This window comes from Podarcis bocagei (genome assembly GCF_964188305.1).
Source record: "Podarcis bocagei genome assembly, chromosome: 7".
NCBI classification, from domain to species: domain Eukaryota; kingdom Metazoa; phylum Chordata; class Lepidosauria; order Squamata; family Lacertidae; genus Podarcis; species Podarcis bocagei.
The window spans coordinates 25,648,526-25,673,144 of record NC_138132.1 but is presented as its reverse complement, the minus strand read 5'-3'; the positions used below and the strand labels follow the sequence as shown (position 1 = coordinate 25,673,144).

At 46.4% G+C, this 24,619-nt stretch overlaps 1 protein-coding gene across 1 annotated transcript; it reads right to left on the bottom strand.

Annotated features, from left to right (window-relative positions):
* Window positions 1-113: 113 nt before the first annotated feature.
* Window positions 114-24,601, bottom strand: TCEA3 (transcription elongation factor A3). Its single transcript, XM_081202008.1, has 13 exons — window positions 24,274-24,601; window positions 18,353-18,415; window positions 16,691-16,796; window positions 13,500-13,632; window positions 10,582-10,641; window positions 9,483-9,560; window positions 8,822-8,899; window positions 7,526-7,686; window positions 6,346-6,401; window positions 5,227-5,382; window positions 4,729-4,875; window positions 3,071-3,142; window positions 114-2,527 (listed from the first exon to the last, which is right to left on the bottom strand). Exons 1-13 carry the CDS (start codon window positions 24,340-24,342, stop codon window positions 2,519-2,521), a joined length of 1,188 nt encoding a protein of 395 aa, XP_081058134.1. The 5' UTR covers window positions 24,343-24,601; the 3' UTR covers window positions 114-2,518.
* Between the last annotated feature and the right edge of the window lie 18 nt (window positions 24,602-24,619).

Genomic DNA, 24,619 nt, shown 5'->3' with positions numbered 1-24,619 from the left:
GCCGCATTCAGGCCTCAGGTTCCCTGCCCCTGCTGTAACCCAAAAATTTTGGTATGACTCTGCAGGAGAAACACCATATTCTGTTTCCATCCCAGAATGGACACACAGAGCAATGCGTGAGCATTCAAGAGTTTACTAACGTACAAGGGCCATCATTTAACATTTGGTTTGTATAAGCTAAGTACCTGCTCCACTTCAAAAGCATTAAGGACACATCAAACGTTCTTAGAAATAGGAAATGGATTACCCTGAATTCCCACTCCCAGGTTTGTTGCAGTTTTCATTTCTCTGGCATCAGAACCAGAAGCACCCCAAGTGCAGCCCACTCACCTGTCCTAGGCTTATCTGGCGGGATTGACTGTGGTGTCACCTGCCATTTTGGGTTCCCCTCAGTGCCCCAGGCCACTTGTTACAGCATCGATCTGGGACATTTTGGGAAATCAAAATGGGCTGCTCCCAGTTAAGCTCAGGACTAGGGATGCAAGAAGGAAGTAGTTTGCGTTCCAACCCACCTTTGTTGCAAACACTGCTATTTCCTTTCCACTGCAGTTCATTTTCTGCCCAATTCTATGTTATTTGTCTTGCTAATTAATGTAATTTACACAATCCTTTACATTATGAATTTAATTAACTATGTGATTACTTTCCACACCATTTCAATGTACAGGAAATGTCAAAACAAAATATATATTTTTTAAAGTCATTAATTATTTGTCACTTGTGGGCTTTAAGAACAAACAAACCAGAACTTTGTGAATGAAAACCACCTGTAGTCACTGGATTTATTTCTGCTCTAAACGTGCCAAGAAACAGTAGAAATTCCCACATCCGTTTCCAACTGAATTCTCTGGGATCCCTTCTCATGACTTGGGGAATGAATGAGTGGGCTCCTGACACAGGGCACTCTGCCGAAAGATGCTTCTAATCTTTAGCCAACGCCATCTGCCGTGTGTAATGACTGACCCCATCAGCAATGGCTACCTCTCCTAGAGCACATGTCACCAACCTTTTTCAGCCAGTGGGTACATTACAAATCTTGAGACAGTGTCATGGCTGCCATGGGGGCCCGTCGCGTCACAAAATGGCTGCCACCGAGGGATGGCAAAATGGCCTCAACATCTAAAAGAGCATTCAACCACCCCATTCAGAACAGATAGGAAATCAGGCATCCAATGGCAAGTGGGCATGTTTAAGGCGGTGAGTTTAGTAGAAGAGAGGCCGAGCCTGTACAAACAGGAAGTGAGCAGGAAGAGGAAACAATCACTAGTGTACTGTGGTATTATTATTATTTTTTACAGGATATTTACAAAGACCTTTCGTGGGCACTATAGGAGGCAGTGGCTGGCACACCGGCACCCTCAGGTGCCACACTTTGGAACCTCTGCCCTAGAGCTAGAGCCTGGAACCCTTCTGAAAAAGCATTATGCGTCCACCTTCCTGCTTCCATGGTGACCAGACGCAAGGGGAGACCGCCACTCAGCAGCAGAGCAAAGCTTTGCATGCACAGTCCCACCATCACCGTTAAAGGGACCCTGGAAGTAGAAAGGGTTGGGAAAGCCTTTAAGTGGCTACTGCCAGCCAAAGCAAGAAGCAGCCCTGGACCAGACAGGTCAAAGGTCTGGCTCAGTCTGAGGCAGCTTCATAGGAGAGGGAATGAGGGGATGTTGGTAGCTGACGGCTTGTCAGACAGGGGAGGGAGAAACTACGTCTGCTGAAAATTCCCTCTTCTGCTAGGAGTAAAGGAGGCTTATCCTCCTGTACAGAAAGCCACCCAAAGGTTCCGCAACCTCTATCTTGTCAAGCAAGAGAGCATTTAACAGTTCCAGACACACTCCAGTTAGGCAAAAGCATTCAAGGAGGCACAATGAGGGGGAGGCCTAAGGGCCACATGGAGAGGCCCAGAGGGCCACATCTGACATTTGAATCCTCTGAAAGAGGTCATCCCCCAACAGCACACGATAAGCTAATGGGCTGCAGTCAGAAATGTATCCTACACTGATAAAAAATGATCTAAATTATGTATCGTGAAAAGCTGGGTTCTGTGATCTGAAGGAAGTGTTTTGCGAGTTGGGCAGAGGAAGGAAGACCTTTTGCAGGCTACTGATGTGCCATATCTTGAAGACAAAGAATCTTCATCCACTCCCGGGCTTCAGAGATTTTCATTATATATTGCCCACACATGCAATTTCAAAGCTTAAGGGGTATAAACTTTTTATAATAACGAAAATGTGGTGTCTCAGAAGGTGGAATTCCGCACTCAAGCAAAATTCTGCACTAGCCCAGTATGCTCGCAGAACACAGCCTTCCTAATAGTGGCATCATTCCATCACCTGAATTAACAACAGACCATCACCACTCCTTTTAAGTAATTCACCCCTAAGGGTCCAGCATTTCCACCTTTCATGTGCACCCCTTCCACTTTCCTGCTGTTATTTCTTCAGTGGATAGTTCAAAGTTTCTTCTGAACGACTGCGACAGGACATCATCTTTCCATCACTGGAACATCCATCAAGGAACATCAGCAGAACTGCAAGGGGAAAGGACACTCTCTGAACATTGCTGGATCTTCTGGGACATTGCATGCAGGAAAGCCCCACCTGCCTCACCTTCAACATCCCCAGGTGGCCACACAAAGACAAATTCACCAGCACCAACATGGTCATTCCCCAGATTTGGTTGAGGAATTGGGCCGCGAGATTTTGACCTACACGCACTGGGATTTAACTTGAGGGGACCTGGGCCATATCTAAAAGGGTTGTCCTCGCATGGACATGAAAGGACAGCAGAGGTAAAGCTGGTATGCTAGGAAGGGAAGGCATACACACCCCTTCCCTTTGTGGCATGAGTAGCGATGATCAGGAATTTTGTTCTGCCTGCATTTTAAGCAAACTTCATTCCAACCTCCCAAATCGATACATGGATCACAATGAAGTTATCCTTCCATTTTAGCCAGATTTTGAGAGAATTCCAAAATGTAAAATGAACGCCTATTTTTAAGGTATGATGTGTACACACAAAAATGTGCAAAGATAAAAACTTATTTGGGGTGGGGTGGGGGTGGGAATACTACCTTCCAGCGGTTCCCGCACTCGTTACACAGCACAAAGGTCGTCATTGGCTCGTCAGCACTCCGTGTTTGCACCTGCAAGGAGAAAGTCAGCTGTGAGCTGGGTGTTTGCCTTTCTGAGCAAACTGGGTCAGAAATTCCAGTAGCAAAGAGGCCCCAGCTTCCAAAATTTAATCCTCACAACTAAATTCCAGCATTTTCATTGCAACTATCAAATTTGGGCACATCAAGCTTTAAGCCGCAATCTTGCACTAAGGAAAGCGGGATTCTGCAACTTGCATAAATTACATAAATTAAGCACAGTTGCTCGCTATGCATTTTGCCCCTTCTGCTAGTCCAAAGACAGAGCAAAGAGCCTGGCAGGGCACACACACAGAATGCCTATAGCTATATATCAATCTATATTATATTGCATCTGTTTACACAGACATTCCCTTGATCTCTCAACCCAAAACTCCTGTTCTAATTGTAAAGTTGCTTTAAAGGGAATGATGGATTTTTATATGTTTGTGTAACTGGTTTTTATAATCTGCAAGTCACTTGGAAGCCCATTTTTTGCATTAAATGGTATATAAAGACGATATACTCGAGAGAGAACACCACCTACACATCGTACAATATAATCCAAGTGCAAAAAAGGGGGGTGTCATATCCAGTACACGGGTAAAACTACAACCCATCTACACACGTTTTAGAAACCACAAATTTGCAATCCTGACCAAAACAGCGGAGCAAATAATTTCCGTTCTGAGAACCGCAGCCTGTCAGTCTTATCAATAATAGTTGCAGAGATCCCAACAGATCCAGCTATGTTAGCATACACACCAGGCGTGTGTACACACCAGGCACCTTAAGACCGCATGGCCTCAGCCTGGAGGACGGTACCAGCACTGCTTGGCTCTGATGTGCCATCCTCAAAGCTCTATAACTGCCACCTTGGATACAGCATCCATTCATTGTTATCAGAGCAGCAGATGAAGGCAATAGCCAAAATGGCAATAGCCACGTAAACATATACAGTGCTCCCCCCCCCGAAAATGTTTAGGGGTACAGTGGTACCTCAGGTTACATATGCTTCAGGTTACATACGCTTCAGGTTACAGACTCCGCTAACCCAGAAATAGTGCTTCAGGTTAAGAACTTTGCTTCAGGATAAGAACAGAAATCGGGCTCCGGCGGCACGGCGGCAGCAGGAGGCCCCATTAGCTAAAGTGGTGCTTCAGGTTAAGAACAGTTTCAGGTTAAGAACGGACCTCTGGAACGAATTAAGTACTTAACCCGAGGTACCACTGTACTCTCATTTTGACTCAAGAAAAATCACTCTTTTATAGTTCATTTTGGGGAAAATAAATACAGTAAATTGATAAAAGTACAAAGATTCATAAAATGTTTAGGGGTATGTGTCCCCCCAGAAAAAAACACTGAACACACACACACGTGTGTGGGGAGGGGGGGTAGAGATCTTGCTCAGATTCTTCTGCGGTTCCTGAAATTGACTATATCTACAGTACAATGTGTAAGTTAACATCATTAGCATTCCTTTTCTCACTGACTGCAGAGATCTCTTGTGAAGCACAGAGGGATTCGTTGCTGTTTTTTTACCATGTGAACGTGCCCAGCCTGATAGGTCTTGCCCAATAGCCTAGTCCACCTCTCCTCACCTGGTTATAGGTACAGTTCTTCTTTTTGCATTTGCCGCACTGGAAGAGGTCAGTTGTGGTGCCTCCAGTCTTCGCCATCTGATGCTCTCGTATGGCTTCCTGGGTCATGGCGTTCCTCAGCTCCTTCAGTTCATCGCTGGCCATTTCCTGCAATTAATTACTTAGTTAGAGCAGACTTTCTGCCTTACCAGTCCTAAACTTGCTACAGCGCTTTGCAAGGCCAAACCATCAGCTGGTTGTTAGGGCTAGCAAAGACCAACACACAGGAGACTGCAGAGGCTGACAGATCAATTCACATCCCTGCAAATCCCCATTTAAGCCCAGCCACATCTTTTTACCTGCTCACACCTGACATCCCATATATGCCAGGTGTGCAGAAGGAAATGTGAGGCTTGGCCAAAATGGCCTCATGCCCCTAAGGAGGCCTGCGGGACAGAGATTCTCCGCCACGGATGTAAAAAGTTATAGCCCATCCTGTTCCTTCTCCTCCCAACTTACATCCGCCGTCATCCTGGCAATGAGGCTGGGCGGAATGGCTCCGGACAACACGTTTCGGCGCAAGCCAGGATTCTTGGGGTCCTTCAGGTTGCTAATGCGGCTCCTCACACGGTTGCGATACTTCATATCGGTGCCCTTCAGCTCCTGGTAGATATGTGGAGGTGTCAAGGAAGAAGGGCAAAAAGGATAATACACAGAATAAAATGGGTCACAGAGCTCAGTTGGCAGGGCGCATGTTCTGTGTGGGGAAGGCCCTGGGCTCAATCCTCAGCATCACTAGCGAAAAGGATTTCAGGTAGGAGGCAATGAAACAGATCTCTGCCCCAAACCCTGATTGCCAGCCTCCACTGCGCATGTGTATCACGAGATCCAATCTCTCATGGTTTTAACCTTTAAAGCCCTATACGGCCTAGGACCCTCACACCTACGGGACTGCCTCTCCTGGTATGTCCCACGGAGGACCTTACGGTCTTCAAATAAAAACATCTTGGAGATCCCGGGCCACAGGGAGGTTAGGCTGGCCTCAACCAGAGCCAGGGCTTTTTCAGCCATGGCCCCGATCTGGTGGAACGCTCTGTCACAAGAGACTAGGGCCCTGCAGGACTTGACATCTTTCCGGAGGGCCTGCAAGATGGAGCTGTTCCGCCAGGCCTTTGGCCAAGGCACAGTCTGACCTCCTCTCTCCTTCTGTAAGCCTCATAGAACTCTAACCCAATGGTCGATTCTGAATTGATTTTAGAATGTATTTTAATTAATTGACTGTGTGATTTTATGTACACTGTGCTATTTTTACTTGTTGTTAGCTGCTCTGAGCTCGGCTTTGGCCGGGGAGGGCAGGATACAAATAAAAAATACTATTATTATTATTATTATTATTCATCTGTTTTGGAGCCCAGAATCAATACTGTTATGCATAGAGCCCGTTTACAAAGCGTTTCCAGTACTTCATATTCATATTATATATATAGATATAAAACCGATTTGTAAGGTAGAACCCTTGGGATCAGCAACAGTATCCCAATTTTATAGATGGGAAAGTAAGACTAAAAGACAGCCCCGGAGTGAGTGATAGCAAAACACTGCTCTGGCCCACAGAACCCATCCTATCCAAAGGATATGATCTTCAATTTCAGCTGCCATCTTGTCGCAATTGACTCCAAACTCCTTGTAATCATCTGAGGAGAAAAGGAAGCGGAACAGAAGAGATCATTTTGTGTGCAACTTAGGAGTTACCGTATTTTTCGCCCCATAAGACGCACCGGCCCATAAGACGCACCTAGATTTTTTGGGGGGAAATAAAGGAAAAAAATTTTATTTCCCCCCCAGGTGCGCTGCGCTACACCAGGAGCTTGGGGCGTGCGGAGCTCAGCGCGCCCCAAGCTTCTGCGTGCCGGCAAGGTCTCCGCTAGCGTGGGAGAGCCGGGCGCCTCTCCCAGGGCTAGCGGACCCCTGCGCTAATCCAGAAGCTTGGGGCGAGCTGAGGTCAGCGCGCCCCAAGCTTCTGCGTGCTGGCAAGCAGTCCGCTAGCCTTGGGAGAGCCGCGGGGCTCTCCCAGGGCTAGCGGATCGCTGCGCTACACCAGGAGCTTGGGGCGCGCTGAGCTCAGCGCGCCCCAAGCTTCTAGGTGCGCGCAAGCAGTCCGCTGCCGCCCCAAGCCTCGCGCACCCGGTGGGACCTCCTGCCGGATGCGCGAGGCTTGCAGACACTCGCCTGAAGCAGGGGGAGCCCTCCCGAGGGCTCCCCGTGCTTCGGGTGACAGGCTGCCGCCCCAAGCCTCGCGCACCCGGTGGGACCTCCTGCCGGGCGCGCGAGGCTTTCAGGCATTCGCCCCATAAGACGCACCCCGATTTCCCCTTCATTTTTGGAGGGGGAAAAGTGTGTCTTATGGGGCGAAAAATACGGTAATTCTTGTTAGCATAAGTGGCAGGATTTTTGCTGACGCAGCTCATGCCCTGGTAGTTCTGAGGGAGTTCCTCCTCTGTGTATGTGTTAATGTCTCCTTCCTCTGCACAAGGTCTGCACTAAGAAAGACAAAACCTCTCTTGAGGTTTTGTTTTTCTACTTGAATTACACACTGTTTTTTGTTCAGTTTGCTCAATGAGGCGTTTGCTCTATATTTTCCTCTCTGGATTCCATCTGCATTTCTTCATTGCTTCCCTAACCTAGGGTTGCCATATTTTAAGAAGTGAAAATGTGAAAACAAAAATCGCCCCGACCTGCACAGCATCTGAAGGCCCTCTGCTTCCCCATCCCAGCTGGAAAGTTTCCTGAGCCATAGAGGTATATACTGGCCTCTCACCATCCATTTTCAGAGCTGCGGAGACCATCTCAATGCATTTGTCCCGGACAGAGTCTCCCGTCAGGTAGCACGATGCCAAGAAGCAGGTAGAAGATGAAAATGTCGGAGTGATGGGGCTGGTTGGGGTCTTGGGCACATCTGGCCTAGCTTTGCTGTGGGATCTGAAGAGGGCAGAAAACAACAGGTCTTTTGCAAAAGCAGAACCATGCACGTTCATCACCATGAAGAACGTCCCCCCTACCTAAGGTAGGCTCTCTTTTTAAGCCTAGTTCTTACTGAGGCAGTCTGTGGTCTAGCCTGGACCACTCCAGACCAGAGGTAGGGGGCTTACATAACATTTCATTTCATTTCATTGGTTGAATTTCTATACTGCTCTTCATCCAAGGATCACAGGGAGGATTACAATATAAAACATAAAAATGAACAACTAAATGCTCATTATTATTATTATTATTATTATTATTATTATTATTATTATTATTATTATTATTATAAATCTCCTAGCAATAACGTAATCCCCCACCAATGCTAGAACAGGGGAGCCACCCAGTGAAACTAACTGGGAGATTCAGAAAGGACAAGAAGCACTTCTTCAAAAAAGTGCATCATTAACCTATGGAACTCGCTGCCACAAGGTATGTCAACAGATGGACACTAACTTGGGTGGTTTTAAAAGGAGATTGGACGAATTCATGGAGGACAAAGCTACCAACGGCTATTAGTCCTGAAGGACATAGGCATCCTTCTGGTATATTTATTTTACTTATTTATACAAATATCTAATATCTATACCACTATAGTGTAAAAAAAATATCAAAGTCGTATACAATAATATTTATATATAATAAAAACACATTAAAATATTTAAAAATCAGAGACCATTGAGTAAATACTATGGAGAGAGATATTCTTAATTGCCAACATAAGCCTGGCAGAACAGAAACGTTTTCAACAGCTGTTTAAAGGTGGAAACAGAAGATCTCTATGGGCAGAATATTTCACAAAAAATACCATTTGAGGAGAAGCAATAACTGGCTTCCTAGGGGCATCTGATTAATAGCTGTTGGGGAAATGATAATGGACCAGATGGACCATCGGTCTGATCCAGCCAGCCTCTCCTTAATGTTTTCTTCATGGCTCATGGCAGGGTGGTGTTGTGGTTAGAATGTGGGACTAGACTCTGGGAGGCCAGGGTTGAAATCCCTACTCAGCCATGAAGCTCACTAGGGGATCTTTATATCCAGTTTCATCTTCTCCCTCCCCACTTGGGGAGGACACACAAATACACAGCCATACCTCTCTTCTTTGCTATCGGTAGAATTCTTCCGAGACCCGGGAGGAGATGCAGCTGGGTTGGAACCAGTGGAGGCCCTCCTGTAAGGAAGACAAAGAGGTGCAACAAATAAGATGCCAAAACACACTCACTGAAATGGGAGTGGGGGAATTCCCACGTATAGTTAAATTTTATTAACATTAACCCCAGGCCGCTATCCTCAGTATACAATGTTTAGTTCTTTTTAATGGCCCCATCTGCACTAAGCAGCACTGCACCACATGAAACTTCCACCAAGGAATTCTGGGACCTGTAGTTTGCTAAAGGTGCTTGGAACTGAAGTTCTGTAAGGGATAAACTACAGCTCCCAGGATGTTTTGAGGAAGTCGTGACTGTTAAAACAGTATACTTGTGCTTCAAATGTATGCTGCGGATGGGATCCTGTTTATTAGCGCAGTTCTTGGCTCACTGTTTCAAGGAAGATGAAGGGTAACGTATGAAATAAAGAACCAGGAAGGACTAGACTAGGAAACCGCCCATCCTCTCAGGGGACCAGTCAAACACTTTCTCTGAACACTATGGACTAGAACAGGGATAAATGCGCTCCTGGGCTTGCAAAGCTAGCAATGGCGCCATGTAAAAGGCCAGCTACGCAGCGTCAGCAAAGCTGACCAAGTAGCTTACCTGTCCGTTGACAGCCTCTTGGGAGAGGAGGAGGAAGCAGCAGTGGAGGTGGAAGATCTCGAGTCTTCGGAGTCTCTTCTTTTTTGGGGGGAAAAGGGTACAAAGTGCAAAAAAGAGAGCTATGAATTGCCAGACTGTTAGCTTGGAACACATGCTAACTGCCTTACACCAGACTGGACTTTGTTGTTCATCTAGCCTGGTGTTGTCCACTGACTGGCAGGGTCTCAGGCAGATTATTCTCCATCATCTCCTACCTGATTAACTGGAGTTGCTAGGGATGGAACCTGGGGCTTCCTGCAGGTAAAGCACGTATCCTATTGCCGAGTTATGCAATCTCCACCCCCTAACATTAACATGGGAAATGGATGCCTGGACTTTGTGTCCATTGGAACTGGTGGGGTAGGATGTAAAGGTAAAGGGACCCCTGACCGTTTGGTCCAGTCGTGGACGACTCTGGGGTTGCGCGCTCATCTCGCACTATAGGCCGAGGGAGCCGGCATTTGTCCGCAGACAGCTTCCGGGTCACGTGGCCAGCATGACTAAGCCACTTCTGGAGAACCAGAGCAGTGCACGGAAACGCCGTTTACCTTCCCGCAGAAGCGGCACCTATTTATCTACTTGCACTTTGATGTGCTTTTGAACTGCTAGGTGGGCAGGAGCAGGGACCGAGCATTGGGAGCTCACCCCGTTGCGGGGATTCGAACTGCCGACCTTCTGATCGGCAAGCCCAAGAGGCTCAGTGGTTTAGACCACAGTTCCACCTGCATCCCTCTAAAGTAGGTGGAGCCAAAAAGTAGGTGGAGCCAGAGCCTAGGATAGGCAGAGCCAACCAAGTCTAGTTTTGTCCCCATCCTCCTCCCTGCCGAGTACTGCAAGGGTAACAATGGGACCAAGGAGGAGGAGGAGGAAGAAGCCAATAGGTAGTGCCACCCCCTGGACTGGTCACAGGTAAGAGTGCAGTTGGGTGGGGTTGGCTGATGGTAGACTGGAGGTGGGGCAGTGAGCCCCTTGCCCTAAGGGATCAGTCTCCACTGGCAAGATTGCTTCCCAGGAAATTGAAATATTATGAGATCCACTGAAGAAAGATAAGGACACGTACCTCTCTTTTTTAGGTTCCAAGTGGGATTTTTTCGATGTAGCTGAAGCACTTCTGGGATCTCTGCATAGAGAGACATAGCATGATGTAAGATTGCCTGAATTTGGCATTCTTCAGTTTGCCATCTCCAGCATCATGCATTTCAGTGTCTGTGCTGGCAGTAGAGGTGGCTTCTCCAGTTGGCAGAATTTACCTCCTGAACTTATCATAGACTATAAGGGGAGCTAACTCTGAGCCCTGCCAAAGACTTTCTTAGTCCAGCAGGCAACATAAGGTGGTGTTAAGGTTTATGTTCAGCTTTATGAGGAATTTCAAATTGCTTTATCCTTTGTGTGATTATTCTCTGCTTAGAGCGTGTTCAGTACATAAATGCCTTTTTTAAAAAAGAAATAATTGAAAGAGAATTGAACTGATATGGAGGATGCTCTTTGGGGAAATTAACTGGAGCTAAATGAATAGAAGAGGAACAGATTTGGGGTGATCTGGAACAGGGTGCAAAATAATTGAACAATTTATCCTGGTTGATTTGGATGGGGAAATTAGCTGGCTTGCTTTCCACAACATATGAATTCTAAATGTGCACCTACTTTATATCAGTAAAGGCAAAGGAACCCCTGACCATTAGGTCCAGTCTTGACCAACTCTGGGGTTGCGGCGCTCATCTCGCTTTATTGGCCGAGGGAGCTGGCGTACAGCTTCCGGGTCATATGGCCAGCATGACTAAGCCGCTTCTGGCGAACCAGAGCAGTGCACGGAAACACCGTTTTCCTTCCCGCTATTTATCTACTTGCACTTTGACGTGGTTTCAAACTGCTAGGTTGGCAGGAGCAGGGACCGAGCAACGGGCACTCACCCCGTCGCGGGGATTCGAACCGCTGACCTTCTGATTGGCAAGTCCTAGGCTCAGTGGTTTAACCCACGCCACCCGCGTCCCTAGTACTTTATATCAGTAACGTGCATTAAATGTACACTGGCACAGTGGTTTTCAACTGGTCCATACCCCAGACCCACCTCTGACTCCCAAGCTGTGGCATTGGAACCCACATGCGTATTTTCCCCTTTGATTTATATTTAATAGTGCTAATGATGCACGTTATTCCGTCCTAACATGAAAATCCCCAGAGCAATATAGTGTTGCCTTGACATTACCACTAAATGAAAAGCAGTCTTGCAATGTGGCAGGAGGAAGGTGCAAGCATGTGGCTAGCCAGAAATCTTAATCTTATTTTTAAAAAACAGCTCATGCCTTTCTTGTATTACATTGCAGCCCCTGTGGAAATTGATAAAATGAGCAGCTCATAAGAAGAATGCACCCTAGTCTTTGTGCGTGTCTGGAATCCCAACATGGCAGCCACAGCCCTGCAAATAAAGCTCTGTGGATCCATGCCCTGAATCTTTTCTATGCCACCTGGTTGCCGGCCATAAGACAATTGTAAAACAAAGCTTTACCTATCTGATGCTCATCATATGCAGCAAACTGGGTAGCAGCAAGAACACTGGAACCTCTCTCTGTTTAACGGAGCTCAGAGCATTCCCCAAATCTATCGGCGCAGAGCAGCTCTGCCATCTGTCAAACGGTGGTTAACAAGGTCCAGGGACAATCCTGGCTCACCCCACCATTTTGCAAATGACACAGAATAAGTGATATAGTTGCTTTTACAGGCGCTGAAGTGGAAAGTGAAACTAAACAGGGCCTGGCAACCAAGATGGGCATTTTTCCAAGCACAAGCAGAGAACACCATGGCGAAGGGAGGGCCTGCTTAACAAGATGTAGTCTCTTAGGTTAAAACAAGAAACACCCTAGAAACTGGGCAGGAACTTTTGCATATGCTTAGGCCCAATTAAATGTCCCTACAGTTGCCCTTCAAGGCTATCCTGTTTAAAAATAGATAGGAGTGACATATAAGTGATTTCATTCTGGTTAAGCCTCCCACCTGGAGACTCATATAAAACTTAAATCTCTTGAGTAGGGATGGGGGAAACCTGTCCATTTCAGTTTCTCATTTTCCAATCTTAAACTCAGTTCTCCACATGTCCACATCAGCCTGTGGCATTCCGAAATTTCATCAACAGATTCATCCAAATACAGTCGTACCTTGGTAGTCGAACGGAATCGGTTCTGGAAGTCCGCTTGACTTCCGAAATGTTCGGAAACCAAAGCGCGGCTTCTGATTGGCTGCAGGAATCTCCTGCAGCCAATTGGAAGCCGCGGAAGCCCCGCTGGATGTTCAGCTTCCAAAAATAGTTCACAAACCAGAACAGTCACTTCCAGTTTGCAGCCTTCGGGAGCCAAAATGTTCGTGAACCAAGCTGTTTGAAAACCAAGGTACGACTGTTTACAGATTTTTGCAAAGCACTTTTCCCTAATACAAACCAGTCACAGATGCTAAAAGTCACTCTAGGGATAATAATATTGTGCTATTGTTGCTGCTGCTCGTCATCAACATATACGGTTCTAGACTGCCCACCATATCAAAGGAATCCAAGGGTAGCGTAGAGCAAATTATATCATCATATATACTTTAAAAATTTGGCTAAATTTTAGTAGCAAAGAAGGCTACAGAGGTATATCTTTGCAACTAGTTAGAAGTGGTGGTAAGAAGTGTTGCTCCTGGTGAAGAAATTTCTTTATTCTGTTAACGCATTGCGAATTATGGTATGTAACCTTTTTGGTACTTTGAGAATTTGTTCTTTCTGTTGCTTTTCCTGCATCCAGTGCCTTCATCTCCCTTTCCTTTGGTTTCCTGCTAACTGGGAGGGGGGGTGTAGTAGCAATTTTACCACTAACAATATTTGTCGACTTTGAAATGTGATATCTACAACAGAATCGCTTTTTAGAGGGAAGACAACTGGACCCGATTCAAATCAACATTTGCACCTCCTTGCACTAAAAGCTGTGAATGGCCCTAACATGTGAATACCGGTCTTTTTGTTTTCCACTAGAACTTTTGCAGAGATTCACAGGGTGGGAAATGGTGTCTTCGGTTTTCCAGCCAGGGCTATCAATCCCTTTGTCTCTCTCTTTCCCCTTTTTACTCTTCTCCGTCCCCGACTCTAAAAGAGAGAAAATGGGACATCCAGGTACAATCAAATATTGTAAAGTCTTCTATATTTTCTAGTTTCCTTAGTAGTTTCATATACAGTAAGCCCTGCGATATTTTTCTAGCACCCTCACACTTCTACTTGCTTTGTGAGCATCTCAAATTTCAATTAAAAAAACTTTAATTAAAAATAATAATTTGATTTTCAGTTATATGCATTTCAATAGTTTTACCATCATTCCAACATTTCCAAACTCAACTTCCTTCCTCCTCTTTCTGCGGTTCCTTAAATTTATTTCTTACATTTCCTGCATATTCCAAATTAACTTTTTTTTATTCATCTACTTTAAATATATACTGTTATGAAACTTCAGGTTATTACAATAACCCTGCCAATCTTACAGTGTGTTTGTAAATATTCAATAAACTATTTTCATTCTTTTATAAAAAGTTTGTTATCTTGATTTTTTTATTTTTCTGCTAAGTTTTGCCATTTCTGCATATTCCATAAGTTTTTGTATCCATTCTTCTTTCGGCGGGACTTCTTCTTCTTTCCATTTTTGGGCAAATAACATTCTTGCCGCTGAAGTCGCATACATGAATAAATTTCTATTCTGTTTAGGTAGTTCTACTCCTATAATTCCCAAAAGGAAAGCTTCTGAGGTTATTTTTTTACAAATGTTATTTTAAACATCTTTTTCAATTCATTATATATCATATCCCAGTAATAATTCAACGGGACTTGAGGAGTATACCTTACTACAATATCACCAAAAAAAAAAAAAGTTTCAAGTCCCCACGAATGGGGAAATATACTTGCAAACTGGAGGGTGGCAATGTTTTTGAAATCGTAATAATTCAACGGGACTTGAGGAGTTGTGGATTTTTACATTGAAGCAGTTGCAACTAAATTCCACCAAACCCCTAACAGCACATACCAAGGCAGAGATGCTGATAACTAAAGTTAATAATTACATGATTTTTAAAAAGTCAACAGCAGTCACAGCTGGGGCTGGGGATTTTGATCAGAACCACAACGAGGGCAAATGGTTTTTATAAATAGAAGAAGAAGAAGAAGAGGAACAACAACAACAACAACAACAAGCTCCCTGTTGTGATCCAGATTTGCCCCATGGCTATAATTCCGTTTAAAACAACAAGAACAATCATCCTTGCATGCTTATCATCAGTCTCCTTTGTTGTTCTGCTTGGTAAAACAGGACTTGTAAATCATCAATGATGCTTTCCACTGTTGGAGGCAGTATACCTCTGTATACCACTTGGACTACTACAACCCACTCTACGTGGGGCTACCTTTGAAGGTGACCCGGAAACTATAACTAATCCAAAATGCGGCAGCTAGACTGGTGACTGGGAGCGGCCGCTGGGACCATATAACACCGGTCCTGAAAGACCTACATTGGCTCCCAGTACGTTTCCGAGCACAATTCAAAGTGTTGGTGCGTGTTTACAAAAGAGTAGGGATTGGGGGGGGGGGGGAGTTGATTCAGGACGCATATAAAGTCAAACTTACTGGTTTCGTACTTTCTGAAACAAAGCACAAACTGAATCACAACCATCCCTAGCCTAACCAAGGTGGGGAACAAAATTTAGTTCAGTTCAAATTTTAATGCATACCTACCGGCCTTGGCTCAGTATACCTGAAGGAGCGCCTCCACCCCCATCAGTCTGCCCAGACACTGAGGTCCAGCTCCGAGGGCCTTCTGGAGGTTTCCTCACTGCAAGAAGTGAGGTTACAGGGAACCAGACAGAGGGCCTTCTCAGTAGTGGCACCCACCCTGTGGAGTGCCCTCCCATCAGATGTCAAAGAAATAAACAACTACCTGACTTTTAGAAGACATCTGAAAGCAGCCCTGTTTAGGGAGGTTTTTAATGTTTGATGTTTTATTGTGTTTTTAATATTCTGTTGGGAGCCGCCAAGAGTGGCTGGGGAAACCCAGCCAGATGGGCAGGGTTAAATAAATAAATAAATAACAGCAACAATTATTATTATTATTCCAGTGCCCGGGAATCGCAAGTGGCGAGAACTGCTGTTGTTAAAATGGGGTGTTCTGTTTGTTGTTTGCTTGTTTGTTTTCTTTAAAAACCTAGATACTTTTTTGACCCTCAGCTTCTGAAAGCAAGCCACACTTTAAAATACAAGCTAAATCCTTTGCAACCAGTCTTTTCAGGTCGGAATAAACCGGCTGAATAAAAAAAAGAAAAAGAAACCAGGAGGTAACGCTCCAAAACAAAGTGTGGGATGAACAACTATCTTCCGCTAGTATTTCCAGCAGTAACCGTCAGGTCTATTAACTCCTACAAGAATATAGCACACATTTCCAAACTCTCCAATAGCTGTTATTACTGTAGTTGCATGAGAAAATGCTATGGTATTGAGTCGTAATGGAACACTCCTGTACACATTTAACCAACCAAACGCCACTGGTGTGTCATACTGTCTCTGTGAGAGTTTGTAAAAGCAGCACCCAGTTAGTTACTGATTATGAGAGAAGCTCTTAGTTCCAATTTTGCTTCCCTGGAAGAAACATACATGGTCAAAAGGGCAAACCACAGCCCCACTGGTACTATTTGGTTGTCTATTAGAGTGTGGCTACATATGCACAGACGGTGTTGGAGAAAGGCAATAGGCACACTTACCTGCCTGGGCCTCACTCTCACACCATCACCTGTATGATGTGCAACACCCACACAGTATCAGCCAATAGTCACCCCAGCTATGTATACTCTGCATCCTACTAGTCCCCAATGTCTCAATATGGAAGCGCCGGGGCTCTCATTTTCTTGTCTCTCTGACCCAGAATCACCCTGTCATCCAAAGCTAGCATGGCTAAGAACCAGGAACGATGGGAGTTGTAGTTCAGCTACATCTGGAGGACTACACATCCCCTGTCGTTGCTCTACAGGCCCCTCTCCCTTGGGGCACAAGGCCTCACAAATCCCAACACCCTCAGCTAATGCGGTTTTCTTGAAGTCTAAGCAGCTTTCTAATGGTGATACTCAGAGAACCTGCTGGCATTTTTTTGCCACCCACAACAATGCAATCTTACCCAACAACCTCTTCCAGTTCTTGATGAGGATTTTCGCCAGAGTTACCACCTCCTCGTCAGCACAGTGCTTGCGGATTGCGTTGACAGCCACGCCAATTCTTGTGGTCTGAGAGACAGAGAAGAGGGATCAGCAGCCGTTTATGCAAGAACTCTCAGGGACAGAGCAAACGCTTTTGTCACGTCTCCAACTTAAAAGGGACCAGGGAACAGCTGGAGGACTCAGGGGCCCATGTCAGTCAGAGTTGACCTTGCAAAGCCAAAGCAGTGACCTCCAGATGCTGTTGGACTACAATTCCCTTCAGCATCAGCCAGCATGACAGGGATGATGGGAGTTGTGATCCAGCAAACATAAGGAAAGCCTGTTGGGTCAGGCCAATGATCTATCTAGTCCAGTATCCTGTTCTCACAGCAGCCAACCCACTCTCCCCCACTGTGGTTTCCAGCAGCTGGTATTCAGAAGCATAACTGCCTCTGACCATGGAGACAGAGCGTAGGTATCGTGGGTAGCCTCATCCTCCATGAACTTGTCCAAAGCCACTTCCGCCCTATGGAGGAGGTGGGGTTGCGAGCTTCACGCCCGCCCCCCCGCGCGCGATTGGGGGGATTTCCGGCCGCATCACCTCCTGGCCTCCAATTGGAAGGCTCTGGGGGTGTGGCCTGCCTTATTTAAAGCAGGACGCACTTCCTGCTTTTCCCACCCTATAAGGTTTTCATTCCTTGACCTTGCTATGGACCCTGGTTGGTCGCCATTGAGGGGCCTGGCAGGAATTTTTCCACTTGGCAAATTGGCACCAGCCACTTGGTTTTCGCCTACCTCGTAGCAAATCGTCACATCTTTCTTGGTATTGGCAGTTAGGCATTGGTGTAGTTCTGTAGATGGAAGAGGGGAGGTAGCGCCATCACCTGCCCCACATATTAAAAGGTAGTCCAAAAAAGGATTCCGGGGGGTGTGGCCCTGTCCGAAGCCTGGGGAGGTGAGGGCCTAAGGCACGCTCCCTATCGGTGACCCCAGGGGAGTTCCTAGTTGATGTGCATCAGCAGGACTCCCCCTACTGGTGGTTAACCCTTCCCGGACTTCAAGCGGATGGGCTGAAGTCGGATATAGTCGGTTAGGACCAATGCCTACGCCAATACCACTCATCACCTGTAACCAGTAAAGCTGTGGCCTTATTTAGCCTATTAACCTTAATAATTGTGTCATATGTCATTATTTCCACTGGGGGGCAGGCGGGAACTTGCCACACAATCCTCTTTCAAAGTCATCCAGTTTTGTGGCCATCACTGCCTCTTCTGGGCATGACGCCCACAGCTTAACTATGCACCACACGAAGAAATACTTTCTTGTATCTGTCCCAAATCCTCTAACATTCAGCTTCATGGGATGTCAATGCAAGTTATGAGAGAGGAGGAGATGACTTTCCCCCATCCACTTTCTCGAGGCCATGAATTATGTTAGAAACATCTACCATGCCACCTTTTTCCTCACCTTTTCTCTAAAGAGTCCCAAATGCTGGACCCTTTCCCTGTAGTGGGGCTGCTCCACCCCCCTGACCATCTTGGTTGCCCTTTTCTGAACTTCCCCCAACACCCTTTTGGAGATGAGGCAAATGTCCAGAGAGCACCTCGTTGGCCCAGAGTATTTATGCCCCAGAATTCAAATACCTGCAGCAGCTGGATGGTCATTGTGCAACTGTTCAGTTTCTTCAGTAGGTCGAGAGCTCCTTCCTAAGAAGGGGGGAAACAAACACACACAGGGAATATTAAAAAGCCTTAAAATATGTTCTCCTTGTCTCCTGCAATATGACAATCTCTTGAGGAACGGGTGGGGAACCTCAGACCCAGGGGCCAGATGCAGCCCTCCAAGACCGTTGTATCTGGCCCTTGGGAGTTTCCTGGCTAGGACACATCCTTGAACTCAGATCGTGCTTTTGGCTTGCCTGGATGGAGGACAGAGAAGGGAATGTCAGCCCAATGAGCGTTTGTTCCATTCCACCCACTTTTACCCCTGCTCACTGCTGATTGCTGGTGCCAGAAAGGCGGCCCAGAAGGGGAGGTGGTGCTCTAGAATTGAAAAAGGCCCCCCCATACCTGCTTGAAGGGAGGATGCCCTCAGTGGTCACTAAGGGTGGAGCCAGGAGTCAGCAGACACACTCTAAGGTTCATGGCTCAAGCAAGAGGCCCACAACAAACCACCCGAGCCCCTTAGAGTTGCTCTTGCTCTTCTTGCCACTGAGAGAAAATGATTGTTTTTGCCTGGTGCCTAAAGGTATGGAACGAAGGTGAACTTCCCTGGGGGAGAGCATTCTTCAATTGGGGAGCCACCACAGAAAAGGCCCATTATAGTGTTGCCACATTTTGGACATGAAGATGGGCTTCAGATGATGATCTGATGATATTGCTGGCTCACTCCTGTCACTGCTTGAGACCATACCAATTTGGTGTCTGACTGTGGTTGTCAAAAGGGAGCCACAGACAGACAACCAGCCAGTGCTTGCCATGGAGCCAGACTGCAATGACTGCATGCATCATGACAGTGCTACCAACCTTTCAACTTATGCATATTTTGGCATGCCAATACAAATCAACTCTAGGTGGCAGGTTTCCAGTGGCACAGCCCAAGCTTGAATTTGGCACATTGCAATGAATGAACCCCAGCCAGATGGGCAGGGTAGAAATAATAAATTATTATTATTAAATAATTATTAGGGCTGGAGGTATCTGTGGCCAACACGTACCATTTGCAAGAACATGGGGCAACATGTCCCTGTCCCCCCCACCAGCAGGCAGACCCTTATCTGGAAATTCGTTTCAGGGGAAAGTGTTGACACCACCATGGGTTTTTGTGGAAACCTGACATTGCAAAAGTCAAATGTTGTTTCCTTGTCAACGGAACGTCTGTCTGCGTCTCAAATAACTTCTGCAATTGGCCGCAGCAGCCCAAGCAGGCAGCAATGGGCTCTCTCGCCTTTGAGAAAACAAAAACTCTCTCGCAGGTGATGGGTGGGTGAGGGAGTCACCAATTGATTTCCATTGCTCTCCAAGATGATGTCACAAACATACATACTGCAAACATTTTACACTGCAGAGCTTCTGATTTCTGCACCCGTCTATTAGGTAAGTTTTTAATATTTGATGTTCTATTGTATTTTTGATATTCTGTTGGGAGCCGCCCAGAGCAACAGGGGAAACCCAACCAGATGGGCGGGGTATAAATAATAAATTTATTACTATTACTATTATTATTATTATTATTGACAAAGAGGTGCCTCTCTCTGCTGTTAATACTTCTATACAGGGAAGGGAAGACATCAGTAAACTCCTCGATCCCTGCATAGTTAGAATAGGGGTGAGTGCACCCTTAATACTTCTGGTGGTGGGGTTGAGCTTTCTTTCATATTGCCCATTGTGTGCTCAGGTTTCTAGTCCCTAAGGCAAGGGTGAGGAATCTCAGGCCCGAGGGCCAAATGTGGCCCACCTAGCTTCTCAAACTGGCCCTTGGGTCTCTCCCTAAGCCACACCCCCTCTCTCCAGATGTCAAGGCTCCAAATGGAGAGCTGCTGCCAGTCAGTGTAGGCAATACTGAGCTAGATGGACCAATGGGTCTGACACAGTATAGGGCAGATTCCTGTGTTTCTTCATGCTCCCTTCCCAGGTCAGAGTCTCCCTAAAGCAGGAAAGCCTTTTCCCCCTCTATGCCAGCATGATCTGCAAAATTGCAGTGGTTGCAGCAGAACCTTCAAATATTGGCCGTAAGTCTGTGGAGGGGTGGGTGTTGAAGGAGATCTGGCAGAGGAGGGTAGGGAGGAGTTATTCACAGTCATTGCACACTAGAGCAAAGTTTGCAAGGGAAGTCAAACATTAACTTCAACTCAAGGTGCAAATCTTGCTCCGTGGTTCACCTTCTGCTGAGTACTGCCGGGGAGCCAAAGGACAAAATCCTCAGACCGCTCAAGTGAAATAAGAATGGCAAAACATCCACTGACCTACACCAACTCTACACCAACCAGAGTTCAAATCCCCACTCACTGGGTGGGTGGCCTGGAACCTCAGCCTAACCTACCTCACAGGGTTCTTGTGGAGAATGGAAGAAGGGGAGAATAACTTATGCCACCTTGAGCTCCTTGGGGGAAAAGGTGGGATATAAATACAATTTTTTTTAAAAAAAAAAAGAATGTGTCTATTCTCGAGTAAATGCAACAGAACCTGTCCACAGGAAGATAATGCAAGGACAGCTGTGCACTTAGAGAATTTTGCACTGTGTGGGCTTGTGTCCTCTCCACTCTGGGCATATATGGTGTTATAGGGCTGAGCCCAAGGGCTGCATTTCCTCCTGGGCAACCTTCCAAAGGGACCTGCCAAGGGTGGGCGGGGCCAGTGGCAAAAGTGGGTGGAGTAACAAATGCAAATTTTGCCTTTATATAAGGGGGCTAGCTTCCTTTGAACACACACTCTTCTTTGTCCTCCGTGCAGACAAGCAAGAGACTTGATTGGAGTTCAAGGACACATCTCACAGGGCAAACACACTCTGGTGTGCAGAAGGACGGACGAGGGGGTGGCCTGGGGTCCAAATTCCAAGGGCTGGACAGAGAGGCCATTTTATCCTCCATCCAGGCAAGGAGCAGTCATTATCAGCATCCCAGCCATGCAAAAATGCTCAAGGAGGGTGTGAAAGCAAAGCTGATGAGGGGTGAGGTCTGGGGAGAGAGGGCATGACCCCTGGGGAGAGCCAGCCAAGGGCCAGGCAGAGAGGGCCACGTCTGGCCCCCGGCTCTGAGGCTCCCCACCCACAGTGGTAAACCAGCCCTGCCACATTCAGGGACCCTCCTGCTCATTTTGCTGGGAGGGGTCCCAAACTCCTCAGCAAGAACATGTCCTCTAGTTGTCCCTAATCCACAAAGCACATCCCTCGTTTTCTAGCCTTCCTTCTCCCCATTAGATCCCTATTTTACCCATTGGGGTGCGTTTTAAAATAAAGCTAGCACTCAGTTCAATTCCCTTCTCGCATGTGAGTGACCTAATCATTAAAAAGGAAAATGCTACAATCAGGTTGACTAACACACCCAGCTCCAGAAGCCAATGCGCAATTGCCACACATGGCAGAGTAAACAAGCATTGAGGGTGACGTTGTCTAGCTTTTCAACTCCATAGATGTGCCTTGAAGAGCCAAGTGATATGGGAAAGCTTGCATCTCCCAGCAAATAGAACAAGTCCTTCCTTGGAGGTTTTTAAGCAGAGCTTGGACTAGATGACTCTCCGGGTCTCAACTCTACATTCTACATTCACATTAGCGGCTTAAAATACAGAAAGTTTCTCTCCCAACCCAACGCGTTCACATCGGGGGGGGGGGTGTCTTCACCCACTGCACAAGACCTTCTTCCTTTCCCCACCCCTGCAACATGGAACTTCTATTCATGATGGTATCATCTGCGCATGCGCATGCATTTTTGCATGTACTCTCGTCTGCGCATGGGCAACAGCCATCTTAACTGAACACGCTGTTCTTAAGAATAAAGTGAATTCAGCGTAGGTTTTCTAGTTGCACTGAAGCTGATTTGGGCAAGGGGGAGGGGGAGGGGTTTACAAATCAAGCAACATTTGTCAAGAAGCAACAGGGTCAACATGGATTGTGTCTATGAATGTGTCTTCGGAAACTAGCAGCGAGACAGCAGCTGGATTTCAAGTAAGCGGTTATTTGAATGGACCCAGAATGTCTCAAAATGACTTACAAAATAAGGTAAAGGTACCCCTGACCAGTCGTGGAGACTCTGGGGTTGCACGCTCATCTCGCTCTATAGGCTGAGGGAGCTGGTGTTTGTACGCAGACAGCTTCCGGGTCATGTGGCCAGCATGACTAAGCCGCTTCTAGCGAACCAGAGCAGCGCACGGAAACACTGTTTACCTTCCCGCCAGAGTGGTACCTATTTATCTACTTGCACTTGACATGCTTTCAAACTGCTAGGTGGGCAGGAGAAGGGACCAAACAACAGGAGCTCACTTCCAAAATACAGATAACCTAATCAAATGTTACTATTAAAGACATAACCCTATGTCCATCACAGGTGAAGCATCTACCCAATACGGTACAACATAGCACATAAACCCCCCAATTGCATTTGCAATTGTACTAATAAATTGTTATGAGCTTGATGATGCCCGGAATCCCTTCCAATCCTTGGGATTCTGTGTCTGTGTAATGTCCAAGAGCAAGCTTGCCAAAGCAGCCCCTTCGTCTTGGTAATGGCTTTGGCTGGCGAATTAAGCACCACAATTAGCATAAGCAAAGAAGTTGTTCTGTGCCATAGAACAAATCATTGGGCCTCTCCCCACCACCACAGCCAGTGTTGTTTGAGTGAGCTGGAAGCAAGCTGGAGACATAGAAGGATGTTTAGGATGCCCTGGATTCAAAGCAATCTTATTCTTAAGTAAAATTTGCCGGGGTGCTAATGTCATGAGCCCCTCTATATTATGCTCAGGTTGAATATATGAGCAAATAAAACCACATGTCCCAAAGGCACCACCATCTCTACTGACCTTCACTCCAAAGATAGCTTAGCTGGTTAGAGTGTGGGGCTGATAACACCAAGGTCACAGGTTTGAGCCACACCCCATAAACGACAGCTGTATATTCATGCATTGTATTATTATTATAATAATTATAATTATTTGAATTTATATGCTGCCCTATACCTGGAGGTCTCAGAGCAGTTCACATAAAAAGATCACAGTATATAAAATAAAAGTTGGTTCCTTCCAACTCTATGATTCTAAGGAAACCAAACCCTGAAACTCTTGGAGTCTCTCACCGCTTGCAGATTGGAGTGGCGTGTAACTTTATTTCTCAGCCTTTAAATTGTGGCTGCACACACACACACACACATCTTCCCATGTAGCTGGAAGGAGGAAGGGAAAGCTGGGGGTCCTCTTTTCCTCCCCTGTTCCTGCACAACATACATTATTTTTACTTCTCTGCTGCCATTCCTTCAGCAAGACACCAGGGCAAAGATTAAATTTACATTGCCAGACTCCTGCCAAACACCTGTTGTCTACATACCTTCTCTCCAAATCCTCTTAGGGACTGGCCACTTGGAGATCTGCAGGAGCAAGGGGCGGGGGGGGGGGGATACTGTCCCTGAAAGAAAACTGAAGCTCTCACAAAAATGATTGAGGTCGGGGTGAGGAAGAGAGAGAAAACAAAACTACTCCCCAGATTTTTTTGGGGTGGGAACCTAGCTTTTAAGCAAAGCAAACACAGGAAATAATATATTTTTGCTTGTCTCGGGTCACCTAAAGAGCACAACGATTCTCAGCTGTAACGCAAACCCTGCAAGGGTTTTTTAAAAACCTGATTTCCCCGCCCCGCAACTGTTGAGCGCGGCAGCTGCACCTCCTTCGATTCTGACGGTTTTGCAAAAAGTTTGCTGATCAGTGAGAAAACCACAGGAAACCACATTAAAAGCAACTGTTTCTTCAAACCCGAAAGGGACCTTCCAGTGCCAGCGACAGACTCCTGCGAATTCAAGCAGAGTTAAAACAGAAAGCACACAAGCAAAGCGAAAACACAACACGCGCACCGCTTCTCTTACCATGTTCTTCCTGGACACCATCTTATCCAGCTTTCTGCCTATTCGGATCAGCTCCTCCGCTTGCCCCATGGCTTCTCCTCTCCCCAAAAAACACAAACAAACCTATGCCACGCTTCGCTAAGGCGAGCGCCTGAAAATATTTAACGGGGAGTCGCGGGGGAGGGGGGGCAAGAAACGGACCCAGCTGGATCCGAATCTGGTTTTATGACAGTTGTAGTTGTTGGTTTTTGGGTGACTTTTGGTGTTTTTTAAGAGGCGGGAACGTACTTGCGGAATAAAGGGAAAGTTTTCGCACTCACTGGAGAAGTTTGACGCGGAAGGAAGGCAAGAGGGCGAAATAACGCAG